At 38.0% G+C, this 15219-nt stretch overlaps 4 protein-coding genes across 5 annotated transcripts; all 4 read right to left on the bottom strand.

Annotated features, from left to right (window-relative positions):
* Positions 1-3230: 3230 nt before the first annotated feature.
* Positions 3231-4239, bottom strand: LOC117774808 (olfactory receptor 1M1-like). Its single transcript, XM_034607459.1, has one exon. It carries the CDS (start codon positions 4236-4238, stop codon positions 3231-3233), a length of 1008 nt encoding a protein of 335 aa, XP_034463350.1. The 5' UTR covers position 4239.
* Positions 4240-7438: 3199 nt separating this feature from the next.
* Positions 7439-8447, bottom strand: LOC117774807 (olfactory receptor 1M1-like). Its single transcript, XM_034607458.1, has one exon. The coding sequence runs from the start codon at positions 8444-8446 to the stop codon at positions 7439-7441; it is 1008 nt and encodes a 335-aa protein (XP_034463349.1). The 5' UTR covers position 8447.
* Positions 8448-11286: 2839 nt separating this feature from the next.
* Positions 11287-12359, bottom strand: LOC117773859 (olfactory receptor 2AT4-like). Its single transcript, XM_034605624.1, has one exon. It carries the CDS (start codon positions 12357-12359, stop codon positions 11304-11306), a length of 1056 nt encoding a protein of 351 aa, XP_034461515.1. The 3' UTR covers positions 11287-11303.
* Positions 12360-13265: 906 nt separating this feature from the next.
* Positions 13266-15083, bottom strand: LOC117773862 (cytochrome c oxidase assembly factor 4 homolog, mitochondrial). 2 transcript variants are annotated; one of them, XM_034605628.1, is made up of 3 exons: positions 14922-15083; positions 13622-13914; positions 13266-13583 (listed from the first exon to the last, which is right to left on the bottom strand). In XM_034605628.1, exon 2 carries the CDS (start codon positions 13882-13884, stop codon positions 13633-13635), a length of 252 nt encoding a protein of 83 aa, XP_034461519.1. In that variant the 5' UTR covers positions 13885-13914; positions 14922-15083; the 3' UTR covers positions 13266-13583; positions 13622-13632. The 2 variants fall into 2 exon arrangements, with proteins under 2 accessions (XP_034461519.1, XP_034461520.1); XM_034605629.1 differs by having other exon boundaries at positions 13266-13565.
* Positions 15084-15219: the final 136 nt, after the last annotated feature.

Raw genomic sequence — 15219 nt, 5'->3', positions numbered from 1 at the left:
TTTGACGGCAGAAAATATACTTTCCTCATCAACCTCCAGAGATTTCTACGTCCAACTGATACAGAGGAAGTCAAAGCCGTTTAATTGAATCCATAGAGAGAAGCGCCAGAGGTCAGATTTGGATTTAACTGGATCAAAACAAACTCCTAATTGTTCTGATCTAAATGATTTGATGAGTTCGATCATCTCACCGTTCTTTGATAGAACTGTTTAACTGAATGTTTTATAAAGTGCTATACAACATGATTGTTGTTAGTACTCTTCTTCTTCTTCTTCTTCTTCTTCTTCTTCTTCTTCTTCTTCTTCTTCTTCTTCTTCTTCCAAATACCAATAATACAAATAATAATGATAATAATTGGGTTCAAGTATTAAAGACTTGATTTCATATATTTTATTTATAATATGTGAACCACTTTCTTTGGCAACTCTGGTCTTTATCTTTTTATGTAATGATCGGGTTGATTGGTTCCTTTTCCCTTCATCACCACCTTATAACCTTAAGTCATTTAATATCCCTGAACTGAATAATTGACAAAAACTACAAATGTGGAGGTTTGATTCACAAGTTTGTCATTCATATAAATTCAGTATTAAGTCTGAGTCTTTCCTGATCAAACAGCTGAGATCCAGTCCACTTTGACCATGAGCAAAGAAACCGTTCGACCTGCTGAGGACGACCTCTGACCTCCTGTGAAGAAGTGAAGAAGTCAGGAGGTCCACAGTTTCTCTCTTGTGCTTGGTCACATGAAATAATGTTGCTTATTTAGATACAAATAAATTTACTCTTCCAACACGTTCATGAGACACTTTATAAAACTTTGAGAACTTTTTGAGAACTTGGTTTTCACAGTGCAACAGACTCGTCTATTGCATCAAGTTCCCTGAGGATGAATTTCTCATTAAACAGACGATTGTGAGCAAACAAAACGACTCTAATGAGAGAAACGTCACCAGAGAGTCATAGTTAACGACCTTGTCTGAAACAACTGAAGCTTTTTGTGTTTAAACTTCACGCTAATTAATCTCAGTTGCACCTATTAAGAATAAAAACAATTAAAAACTTTAGGGGAACAAGTGCACAGTAATGTTTTTCTGGAGCTTTCATTATACAGTATGCAAAGTACATTCATTGTTCACCACTGACTTTTGCATTCATCACGACAACTGGAAAAGTAGATTTTAATTTAAGATTCCTATTTGCTTTTATAATTACTCACCCACTTGTATGTGTTTCATGTTCATGTAGCACTGATCTGTAGTTGGCATCGTAACTTACAGAGTCTTTAAAGTCGTTCAATAAATAACAAAGATAATAATACTAACAATAATAATAATAATAACATCAATAATAATAATAATAATAAGATTACACTTTACACACTTTTTAGTGTTCTGATTCTTTAAACCTGTTTTTTGTTGAGGTTCCATGTTCTCCCTGTGCCTGTGGGGGTTTTCCTCAGTTACTCTGAACGCTGCCCTCAGCTTAAACACAGTAGCAGGTTAAGTGGAGACCCTTAAAGTGTCTGTAGGTGTGAATGTGTGGTTGTTTGTCTCTGTATGTCGGCCCTGAGATGAACTGATGAGCTGTCCAGGATGTATCCTGCCTCTAGTACCCCGACCTCCTGCTCTCATATGACCCTCAATGGATAATGATGAGGAATGAATCAGTGATACAGTAGGTCACCTTCACCAGAAAATTATACTGAAATTAAGTTGGTGAATCATAAATGGTCATATTTGTCTTTTTTTGAATTACAGGAATTACATCGGAGAGCATTTCCTGATTTTACCTGAGTCCTAACTTTCTTTATAACTGTCTTTTAATTCATTTCGTTGAACATTTTCACACGGCACTGGTATTTATACACTAATTTATTTGACCTGTTTCTTCTAAACCTGATGTTTTATGATCGCTCTGTTTTTAACTTGCTGCCTTTGTAAAGCACTTTGTAACATATGTTTTGAAAAGTGCTCTATAAATAAAGATTATTATTATTATTATTATTAATATTATTATGATCTAACCACTAATGTCTGACCTAAAGATACATCAACCCTGTTCAGTTTTATCAGTGAAATGTCTCATCAGTTAAACTCAACATTAGTGAACAGCTGAAATGGTTTGAAATGTGAAAAACCTGCAACATTAACAAAATCACTTGCATGACATGAGGGGAGTTTCCCTGCAGGGTCAATCGCCCCAAACCATCTTCAGTGTGTGTGTTTGAGGAGCAACAGAACCTGGAGGACACGTTTCCCTTGTGTTAACAGACTTGATGGGTGTAGAATACTTGTGATGAGTGGATTGACAGGATGTATGATGGTCCATCTAGGATCGATTAAACCGTGAACACTAACTGTCAAAGTAAAAGTACTTTTAAACCTGCTTGTATTAAACAAGGATTCATACAGACAAGATATATATACTTATACATATACTTTAGAGCCCATTCATTAATTGGAAATTATATATAATTATATGAAATTATATATATATATAATTATATGAAATTTTATATATATATATATATATATATATATATAATTTCCAATTAATTAATGGGCTCTAAAGTTTATACAATTATTCATCCAATACATTTAATGCTATCGTGTGAATTTTTGTTCATCAAGCGACCGAAAGTTTATATGAGGCTTTCTTTTAAACACTTTTATTGATCATAATGCTTATTTAAAGACATACGGTCAAGATTCCCCATAAATACATGTTAATAAAACAAAAGAATCTCATTTCTCAGTGGCCATTGCAATCTGTAATATTTAAAAAATGTAGAATTAAAGAATGACCCTGACGGCCCCTCACTCATATAGCACTATGCACATAGACCCACTAGAGGGGAGCCCCTCATCATAATATCATTCTCCATACTGTGAGTAAGAATGAGATGATGAGTAAATGTACAGGGATGAAAAGCAAACATTTTATTTCATCAGTTTCTCCAACAGAAAAGTGGAATCATTTGAAAAGAAACAGAGCACAACGATGTTAAAACTACATTAACGGCATAAAACCTTCAAGAGAAAAACAAACTGTAAAGAAACAATTTATTTATATTTGACCAATTACCTATTATTATATTTGGCCTCCTCTGAAAGCCATTCAGCTCATTTTTTCAAATACTGTTAATGACTTAAACTATACAAAGGCAGAGGGTTAATTATAAATTAATTAAAATCTAAATCCAACCATTTTTCTGTTCATCCGTCTTCACTCACTTTTTTTTCACTGGAAGAACCCTCCGAGATTTGCTCTTAAAACGGTCTGCCCCAAACTCTATTCTCACCAGCGCCAGGGCTCTGGTTTTGATCTCTTTGGTTTTCAGAGAATACACAATGGGATTCACGCAGGGTGGAAGACAAGAGGCCAGTGACAGGCTCAGCACTCGCTGGTCCGTGTCGATGATCCGCAGGTAAAACCCTATGGTGAAAATGGTGATGAGAGGAATGTAAAACACAGCGACGAGGATCAGGTGCTCGACACACGTGGCCAAAGCTTTGACCCGACTGTCCAGCGATTTCATCCTCAACACTGTCACCAGGATGCTGACATAAGACAGGAGGATAAAAGTGAAGGGTCCAACGAGGAGCAGGGAAGTGAGCAGAGAGGCCACAGACCAGTGCATGGTGTAGTCATTACAGGCGAGTCTGAACACAGGTGCATAGTCACAGAAGTAGCTGAGGACTCTGACAGAGTTGCAGAAAGACAGTCGATTCATTATAGCCACAGAAAACGCAATGATTCCCAGAGCAAAGCACCACGTCAGGCCCACGATACAAGACATGTTCTGCAGGGTGTTGATGGAATTGTGACGCAGGGGGAAACATATCGCGATCAACCGGTCGTAGGCAAGTATAGCAAGAGCGCACGACTCCAGAGTCCCAAAAGCATAGTAGAAAAACATTTGAACCAAGCACAAGTTGAAGGGAATGAAATTGTCCTTCACCAGAAATATCTTTATCATGCTGGGAATCGTGCACGTGCTCAGGATCACGTCGATCACTGCCAGGTTGACCACGGCCAGAAACTTTGGCGTGTGCAAACAGTGGTTAAAGGCAATGACGTAGATCACCAAACTGTTGAAGAGAACCGTGACCACGTAGACAAACGCCAGGAAGATGAAGTAGACGCTGATGGAGGGATACATCTGAAATCCAATGATGTAGAAGCCCGGAGGATGAACGATGACAGAGTCGTTTAAAACAGTCCTGGGAAAAGACATAGTTGAGCTCACACAGCTTCTTCAGTCTGAGAAAGAGAGAAAATCACAACATGGTACAAACATGGATCACTGAAGGGTTTACATCATATTTAGTCCAGTTCAAAAAACTCAGTCACAGAATCTCACCTGATTTCCAGGTTGACTTCAACCCTGCGTGACAGCGACTCCTGCAGCAGAAGTGTCTGCAGCAGCTGTTGGACTCTTTGACGGCAGAAAATATACTTTCCTCATCAACCTCCAGAGATTTCTACGTCCAACTGATACAGAGGAAGTCAAAGCCGTTTAATTGAATCCATAGAGAGAAGCGCCAGAGGTCAGATTTGGATTTAACTGGATCAAAACAAACTCCTAATTGTTCTGATCTAAATGATTTGATGAGTTCGATCATCTCACCGTTCTTTGATAGAACTGTTTAACTGAGTGTTTTATAAAGTGCTATACAACATGATTGTTGTTAGTACTCTTCTTACTCTACTCTTCTTCTTCTTCTTCTTCTTCTTCTTCTTCTTCTTCTTCTTCTTCTTCTTCTTCTTCTTCTTCTTCTTCTTCTTCAAATACCAACAATAAAAATAATAATGATAATAAAATCAAATTTGCTACAGCCATCATTGGGTTCAAGTATTAAAGATTTGATTTCATATATTTTATTTATAATATGTGAACCACTTTCTTTGGCAACTCTGGTCTTTATCTTTTTATGTAATGATCGGGTTGATTGGTTCCTTTTCCCTTCATCACCACCTTATAACCTTAAGTCATTTAATATCCCTGAACTGAATAATTGACAAAAACTACAAATGTGGAGGTTTGATTCACAAGTTTGTCATTCATATAAATTCAGTATTAAGTCTGAGTCTTTCCTGATCAAACAGCTGAGATCCAGTCCACTTTGACCATGAGCAAAGAAACCGTTCGACCTGCTGAGGACGACCTCTGACCTCCTGTGAAGAAGTGAAGAAGTCAGGAGGTCCACAGTTTCTCTCTTGTGCTTGGTCACATGAAATAATGTTGCTTATTTAGATACAAATAAATTTACTCTTCCAACACGTTCATGAGACACTTTATAAAACTTTGAGAACTTTTTGAGAACTTGGTTTTCACAGTGCAACAGACTCGTCTATTGCATCAAGTTCCCTGAGGATGAATTTCTCATTAAACAGACGATTGTGAGCAAACAAAACGACTCTAATGAGAGAAACGTCACCAGAGAGTCATAGTTAACGACCTTGTCTGAAACAACTGAAGCTTTTTGTGTTTAAACTTCACGCTAATTAATCTCAGTTGCACCTATTAAGAATAAAAACAATTAAAAACTTTAGGGGAACAAGTGCACAGTAATGTTTTTCTGGAGCTTTCATTATACAGTATGCAAAGTACATTCATTGTTCACCACTGACTTTTGCATTCATCACGACAACTGGAAAAGTAGATTTTAATTTAAGATTCCTATTTGCTTTTATAATTACTCACCCACTTGTATGTGTTTCATGTTCATGTAGCACTGATCTGTAGTTGGCATCGTAACTTACAGAGTCTTTAAAGTCGTTCAATAAATAACAAAGATAATAATACTAACAATAATAATAATAATAACATCAATAATAATAATAATAATAAGATTACACTTTACACACTTTTTAGTGTTCTGATTCTTTAAACCTGTTTTTTGTTGAGGTTCCATGTTCTCCCTGTGCCTGTGGGGGTTTTCCTCAGTTACTCTGAACGCTGCCCTCAGCTTAAACACAGTAGCAGGTTAAGTGGAGACCCTTAAAGTGTCTGTAGGTGTGAATGTGTGGTTGTTTGTCTCTGTATGTTGGCCCTGAGATGAACTGATGAGCTGTCCAGGATGTATCCTGCCTCTAGTACCCCGACCTCCTGCTCTCATATGACCCTCAATGGATAATGATGAGGAATGAATCAGTGATACAGTAGGTCACCTTCACCAGAAAATTATACTGAAATTAAGTTGGTGAATCATAAATGGTCATATTTGTCTTTTTTTGAATTACAGGAATTACATCGGAGAGCATTTCCTGATTTTACCTGAGTCCTAACTTTCTTTATAACTGTCTTTTAATTCATTTCGTTGAACATTTTTACACGGCACTGGTATTTATACACTAATTTATTTGACCTGTTTCTTCTAAACCTGATGTTTTATGATCGCTCTGTTTTTAACTTGCTGCCTTTGTAAAGCACTTTGTAACATATGTTTTGAAAAGTGCTCTATAAATAAAGATTATTATTATTATTATTATTAATATTATTATGATCTAACCACTAATGTCTGACCTAAAGATACATCAACCCTGTTCAGTTTTATCAGTGAAATGTCTCATCAGTTAAACTCAACATTAGTGAACAGCTGAAATGGTTTGAAATGTGAAAAACCTGCAACATTAACAAAATCACTTGCATGACATGAGGGGAGTTTCCCTGCAGGGTCAATCGCCCCAAACCATCTTCAGTGTGTGTGTTTGAGGAGCAACAGAACCTATATTATATATATATATAATTTCCAATTAATTAATGGGCTCTAAAGTTTATACAATTATTCATCCAATACATTTAATGCTATCGTGTGAATTTTTGTTCATCAAGCGACCGAAAGTTTATATGAGGCTTTCTTTTAAACACTTTTATTGATCATAATGCTTATTTAAAGACATACGGTCAAGATTCCCCATAAATACATGTTAATAAAACAAAAGAATCTCATTTCTCAGTGGCCATTGCAATCTGTAATATTTAAAAAATGTAGAATTAAAGAATGACCCTGACGGCCCCTCACTCATATAGCACTATGCACATAGACCCACTAGAGGGGAGCCCCTCATCATAATATCATTCTCCATACTGTGAGTAAGAATGAGATGATGAGTAAATGTACAGGGATGAAAAGCAAACATTTTATTTCATCAGTTTCTCCAACAGAAAAGTGGAATCATTTGAAAAGAAACAGAGCACAACGATGTTAAAACTACATTAACGGCATAAAACCTTCAAGAGAAAAACAAACTGTAAAGAAACAATTTATTTATATTTGACCAATTACCTATTATTATATTTGGCCTCCTCTGAAAGCCATTCAGCTCATTTTTTCAAATACTGTTAATGACTTAAACTATACAAAGGCAGAGGGTAAATTATAAATTAATTAAAATCTAAATCCAACCATTTTTCTGTTCATCCGTCTTCACTCACTTTTTTTTCACTGGAAGAACCCTCCGAGATTTGCTCTTAAAACGGTCTGCCCCAAACTCTATTCTCACCAGCGCCAGGGCTCTGGTTTTGATCTCTTTGGTTTTCAGAGAATACACAATGGGATTCACGCAGGGTGGAAGACAAGAGGCCAGTGACAGGCTCAGCACTCGCTGGTCCGTGTCGATGATCCGCAGGTAAAACCCTATGGTGAAAATGGTGATGAGAGGAATGTAAAACACAGCGACGAGGATCAGGTGCTCGACACACGTGGCCAAAGCTTTGACCCGACTGTCCAGCGATTTCATCCTCAACACTGTCACCAGGATGCTGAGATAAGACAGGAGGATAAAAGTGAAGGGTCCAACGAGGAGCAGGGAAGTGAGCAGAGAGGCCACAGACCAGTGCATGGTGTAGTCATTACAGGCGAGTCTGAACACAGGTGCATAGTCACAGAAGTAGCTGAGGACTCTGACAGAGTTGCAGAAAGACAGTCGATTCATTATAGCCACAGAAAACGCAATGATTCCCAGAGCAAAGCACCACGTCAGGCCCACGATAGAAGACATGTTCTGCAGGGTGTTGATGGAATTGTGACGCAGGGGGAAACATATCGCGATCAACCGGTCGTAGGCAAGTATAGCAAGAGCGCACGACTCCAGAGTCCCAAAAGCATAGTAGAAAAACATTTGAACCAAGCACAAGTTGAAGGGAATGAAATTGTCCTTCACCAGAAATATCTTTATCATGCTGGGAATCGTGCACGTGCTCAGGATCACGTCGATCACTGCCAGGTTGACCACGGCCAGAAACTTTGGCGTGTGCAAACAGTGGTTAAAGGCAATGACGTAGATCACCAAACTGTTGAAGAGAACCGTGACCACGTAGACAAACGCCAGGAAGATGAAGTAGACGCTGATGGAGGGATACATCTGAAATCCAATGATGTAGAAGCCCGGAGGATGAACGATGACAGAGTCGTTTAAAACAGTCCTGGGAAAAGACATAGTTGAGCTCACACAGCTTCTTCAGTCTGAGAAAGAGAGAAAATCACAACATGGTACAAACATGGATCACTGAAGGGTTTACATCATATTTAGTCCAGTTCAAAAAACTCAGTCACAGAATCTCACCTGATTTCCAGGTTGACTTCAACCCTGCGTGACAGCGACTCCTGCAGCAGAAGTGTCTGCAGCAGCTGTTGGACTCTTTGACGGCAGAAAATATACTTTCCTCATCAACCTCCAGAGATTTCTACGTCCAACTGATACAGAGGAAGTCAAAGCCGTTTAATTGAATCCATAGAGAGAAGCGCCAGAGGTCAGATTTGGATTTAACTGGATCAAAACAAACTCCTAATTGTTCTGATCTAAATGATTTGATGAGTTCGATCATCTCACCGTTCTTTGATAGAACTGTTTAACTGAGTGTTTTATAAAGTGCTATACAACATGATTGTTGTTAGTACTCTTCTTACTCTACTCTTCTTCTTCTTCTTCTTCTTCTTCTTCTTCTTCTTCTTCTTCTTCAAATACCAACAATAAAAATAATAATGATAATAAAATCAAATTTGCTACAGCCATCATTGGGTTCAAGTATTAAAGATTTGATTTCATATATTTTATTTATAATATGTGAACCACTTTCTTTGGCAACTCTGGTCTTTATCTTTTTATGTAATGATTGGGTTGATTGGTTCCTTTTCCCTTCATCACCACCTTATAACCTTAAGTCATTTAATATCCCTGAACTGAATAATTGACAAAAACTACAAATGTGGAGGTTTGATTCACAAGTTTGTCATTCATATAAATTCAGTATTAAGTCTGAGTCTTTCCTGATCAAACAGCTGAGATCCAGTCCACTTTGACCATGAGCAAAGAAACCGTTCGACCTGCTGAGGACGACCTCTGACCTCCTGTGAAGAAGTGAAGAAGTCAGGAGGTCCACAGTTTCTCTCTTGTGCTTGGTCACATGAAATAATGTTGCTTATTTAGATACAAATAAATTTACTCTTCCAACACGTTCATGAGACACTTTATAAAACTTTGAGAACTTTTTGAGAACTTGGTTTTCACAGTGCAACAGACTCGTCTATTGCATCAAGTTCCCTGAGGATGAATTTCTCATTAAACAGACGATTGTGAGCAAACAAAACGACTCTAATGAGAGAAACGTCACCAGAGAGTCATAGTTAACGACCTTGTCTGAAACAACTGAAGCTTTTTGTGTTTAAACTTCACGCTAATTAATCTCAGTTGCACCTATTAAGAATAAAAACAATTAAAAACTTTAGGGGAACAAGTGCACAGTAATGTTTTTCTGGAGCTTTCATTATACAGTATGCAAAGTACATTCATTGTTCACCACTGACTTTTGCATTCATCACGACAACTGGAAAAGTAGATTTTAATTTAAGATTCCTATTTGCTTTTATAATTACTCACCCACTTGTATGTGTTTCATGTTCATGTAGCACTGATCTGTAGTTGGCATCGTAACTTACAGACTCTTTAAAGTCGTTCAATAAATAACAAAGATAATAATAATAACAATAATAATAATAATAATAACATCAATAATTATAATAATAATAATAAGATTACACTTTACACACTTTTTAGTGTTCTGATTCTTTAAACCTGTTTTTTGTTGAGGTTCCATGTTCTCCCTGTGCCTGTGGGGGTTTTCCTCAGTTACTCTGAACGCTGCCCTCAGTTTAAACACAGTAGCAGGTTAAGTGGAGACCCTTAAAGTGTCTGTAGGTGTGAATGTGTGGTTGTTTGTCTCTGTATGTCGGCCCTGAGATGAACTGATGAGCTGTCCAGGATGTATCCTGCCTCTAATACCCCGACCTCCTGCTCTCATATGACCCTCAATGGATAATGATGATGAATGAATCAGTGATACAGTAGGTCACCTTCACCAGAAAATGATACTGAAATTAAGTTGGTGAATCATAAATGGTCATATTTGTCGTTTCTTGAATTACAGGAATTACATCGGAGAGCATTTCCTGATTTTACCGAGTCCTAACTCTCTTTTAATTTATTTCGTTGAACATTTTTACACGGCACTGGTATTTATACACTTATTTATTTGACCTGTTTCTTCTAAACCTGATGTCTTATGATCGCTCTGTTTTTAACTTGCTGCCTTTGTAAAGCACTTTGTAAAGTGCCCTATAAATAAAGATCTAACCCTAACCCTTATTATTATTATTATTATTATCTAACCCCTAATGTCTGATCTAACGATACATCAACCCTGTTCAGTTTTATCAGTAAAATTTCTCATCAGCTAAACTCTGCAGTGGTTTGAAATGTGACAAACCTGCAAAATGAATGACAAGATTTTATAATGACATGAGGGGAGTTTCCCTGCAGGGTCAGTCTGCCCAAAACCATCTTCAGTGTGTGTGTGTGTGTGTGTGTGTGAGGAACAGAACCTGGAGGACACTTTGGCAAGCAGAGGGGGATCTGGGATCAAACCGCCGACCGCTTTACCCCCTCAGCCACAGTGTATATGTGGTGCAATCAGTGTGTGAAGCATTACTGATGAGCAAAATTATTCTTTTGATAAAATGTTTTATTAACAGTTATATCACATCTACACAGTAATAAGTCGGATATGTGGGGAAACAAAAGACAGTTTAAATATTATTAAGCTCGATGTTACACGACAGGGGTAAAATGAAACAATTATACATTTATTAATTCATCAGTTGACTCAACACAGCAAAAAGAATATGTTTGCATTATTTCATGCTAAAGTTGTGATTATTATTTGTCATAAGATTATACACAGTTTAGGCTTTAAACCATTAATCCTAAATTATTGCTGTGTTTTGTTGACCCAACAAGATTAGTTTTTTTGTAGTGTGCTGATTTTATGTTTTCTGATCAGTGCCAGGGCTCTGACTTTTATCTCTTTAGTTTTCAATGAATATACAATAGGATTCACGCAGGGGGGGATGCAGGAGGCCAGTGACAGGCTGAGCACACGCTGGTCCGGCTCAATGACTCTCAGAAAAAACCCAATCATGAAAATGACCAGTAGAGGAATGTAAAATATAGTAACAAGGATTAAATGTTCAACACACGTGGCCAAAGCTTTGAATCGACTTCCTAAAGATTTCATCCTGAACACCGTCACCAGGATGCTGATGTAAGACAGAAAAATAAAGATCAAGGGAAGTCCGAGGCTCACAAAAGTCATAGCAGAAGCTGCAGACCAGTGCATGGTATAGTCATTACAGGCGAGTCTGAACACAGGTGCATAGTCACAGAAGTAGCTGAACACACTGACAGATCTGCAGAAAGACAGTCGGGTCATTATAATGGTTGTAAATGCCGTCACTCCCAGAGCAACACACCACGTCAGGCCGACAATACAAGACATGCTTCGTAGTGTGTTGAACGAGTTCTGACGCAGAGGGAAACATATTGCAATCAACCGGTCATAAGCAAGTATAGCAAGAGCGTACGACTCCAATGAGACACACGTGTAATACACGTACATTTGTACAAAACATAGGTTGAATGGAATGAAGTTATCCTTCATGAGAAATATCTTTATCATGCTGGGAATCGTGCACGTGTTCAGGACCAAATCGATCACTGCCAGGTTGACCACAGCCAGAAACTTTGGAGTGTGTAAGCAACGATTAGAGACAATTACATAGATCACCAAACTGTTGAAGAGAACCGTGACCACGTAGACAAAAGCCAGAAAGATGAAGTAGACGCTGACGGAGGGAATCTTCAGAAATCCAATGATGTAGAAGCCTGGAGGATGAACGATGACAGAGTCGTTTAAAACAGTCCTGGGAAAAGACATAATTTGAGCTCCAGAGGCTGAGTGCTGGAGGTCGGCCTCTGTGTGAAGGCTCTTCAGTCTAAAGAACAAGGACATTAACATCTTATTCTACATTAGACCTCAAAAAACCCTTGTGTAATCTCATTACCGTTACATAGAATACATTCATAAAATACATTCAAAAGCAGAAAAATACAAATCTGGCTACTCCATACCCGATTCTCTGTTAATTAAAGGATTGTGCAGCAGCAGCTCTGTCTGATGCTTCATCCACACGCAGAAAATACATCTGACCAGGGAACAGTGGAAGATATATTATGTCCTCATTGATCTCCTGAGATAAAACTCTTATTATTGAGGTTACCTTGATCCATGGAGAGCAGGTTGTTGTTTGCTCCGCCTGAACTTCTCTGGTGCTCAAAATAAACATCCAATCATTGCTCTGAATGATAAAAAGTGAGTTTAAGTATCTCATGACGCCACTTTCAAAAACATGCAAACTTCTCAAAATAAAATATGATACGCGCGCTGATATAATACCTGGAGGTTTTAGTCACAGATGAGTCAGACTCACAAAACCTCCGTCTAAATAAGCATCATCATACTTTAAGAGAAGAAACTTGTTGTTCCAGCAAGTTCGCAAACATTGTGATTTCCTCTGGCCAGTGTGACCAACCTGGAAACCTTCTGCTCTTGTTCATATTGTAATACTGCAGATTTACCAACTGTGGGACTAATAAAGGATTAACATATCTTGTCTTATATTTAAATACATATTATAGTTAATACAAATAAATATCAGATATTTTACATTTTGATAGCCCCACATTTTGTTGCAGAATATTTTAGAAGTCGAGTTTGCAATGGCAATGCAATGTGTCCTCACCATACCTGACTGAGGACATACACTCAAGCCTCAGGTCACCAAGCCAGAAGTGAAAGTGTCTCTTTCTTTCATATCAGTAGAGGTGATCTAAGTTTCACTTGACACCACACAAATACATTAAATGACAAATAGAGTATTATTTTTAATAGATCAATAATTTATGTTGTTTATTCGTAAACAACATAAATTATTGAATAACTGTTCTGACCAAGATATGTTATGAGTGCAGTACATAACTGAAAAATGTACTTCTTCCAACATGCACATAAACTAATTTAAACTTAAATAAATCAGTATGAAAAGTCTGTTGTGATCAACAAATCATATTTATCATTCAGCTCTCCACAACACACCTAAAAATCGGTGCAGTGTTTTCATTCAAAACGTGTGTGTGTGTGTGTGTGTGTGTGTGTGTGTGTGTGTGTGTGTGTGTGTGTGTGTGTGTGTGTGTGTGTGTGTGTGTTTGTCTGTCTGTGTGGTTTGGTGAGTTCAGTTGGAAGCAGACTCAGTGGACATTGGCCGCTGCTTCATCAGCTGTTCTTTCCGGGCTTTTTGGAAATCCATCATGCAGTCCTTGAAAGTCTGGACCTGGCTCTGGCACACTCGCCAGTCCTGGTGCTCAGCCATGCACTCCTGCACAGCGTAGTGCAGCTCGGCACATCCAGTCTGGGATATCATCCGATCCACCGGGTCGTCCTCGTCATCATTCCGGCTGCGGTCATGGGGTGAAGGGGACGTCATTCTGCTTCAGAGTGTGGTTTCAGGCCACTGCTGAAGAAAACACACCATGTTACATATAAAGTAGTGATAGTTCGGTTTTATCAACTAACACAAAACAACTACACAACCCTGTAGCTGCTCCTTCACAGTCTTTGCTGTTCTCTTAGCATTGGAATTCATCTTTAAATGTTGTTAAACTCTTTCTTCTTAGCTGCCTTTTGGAGATTATTTTGAGGGATTAAGACACTTAATGAGGCACTGCCATTTTTTATCAGGAATTTATGCTATATTTCTGATTTAATCATATGGTTTTATCTTTTCAGAAGTATTTATAATTTATGTGTGATCTAAAACTTTTCTATGTGACCTTATTACTACTTGCTTTTGTGAAAAATTGGTTTGGTTTTATTGATAGTTAGGTCACTTGTGAATATAAATTTGTACGACATCATTATGCAACAGCAGTTTAGTGTGTAAGTACAGTTTGAAGATATTTGTAGTGCGCTTGCGTATTTCAATGTTATGCAACTATACCACGACATCGTAAATATTTAAGATGCAAATAACTTGCAAAAAAGTTTAAATAGAAAGAAAAATGTGATGATGAAATAGTTGAGCAATCGCTTTTTACTATTCTTTTAAATAAAGAATTGAGGCAAAACAAATTTTTGTTAGCGTAGATGTGTTTTCTTATTTTTACTTTACTTGAAGAAAATAACAAATGTTCACTACAGTATTACACAGAGATGGGCGTGTCTACGGTGGCCCTGAGGGTCAAAACACCATTTCACAAAGAACAATATTTTGCAAACAAATTAGAAACAAATTTCAGAAAACACTATGGTTTTCTGACCTTCAGGGCCACCGTACTTTTACCGTCAGGTAACAACACTGATGCTATTTTCATGTTGATTTTGAAAACAGGACTGTTACGTGTAATAGTTAATATGTTTGTAGTGTTGCTATCTTTGCTTCGTTGCTGTAAATATAAAAACACTTTCCCTGTGGTTAAGTGTCAAACTGCAGCAGAAACTCTTATTTATATTCCCATTTCTCACCACAGTCCTGAGCTGAGGATTCTGTCTCTGTGTCGACGGGTCCGTCCACAAACTCACTTCCACTCACAATAACCTGCACGACTCCACCGTGTTACAGGGGGACACGTTAGCGCGGCGGACCACAGTGCAACCGGAAAATACCTCCGACGGAAACGCGGACAAGAGTTGCGCTGTGTAGAGAGAACTACGGTGGCCGAGAGAGCACAACGCGCTGCTAATTAATAAAACACATTCGCCACGATCATTACATCATCACTGCCGAGCGGATAGAACCGAGGCTGAGCGATGGAGCCTACGC

This window comes from Hippoglossus hippoglossus, chromosome 14, assembly GCF_009819705.1.
Source record: "Hippoglossus hippoglossus isolate fHipHip1 chromosome 14, fHipHip1.pri, whole genome shotgun sequence".
Classification (NCBI taxonomy): Eukaryota; Metazoa; Chordata; class Actinopteri; order Pleuronectiformes; family Pleuronectidae; genus Hippoglossus; species Hippoglossus hippoglossus.
The sequence above is the reverse complement of the archived record's forward strand: the minus strand, read 5'-3'. Positions and strand labels throughout refer to the sequence as shown.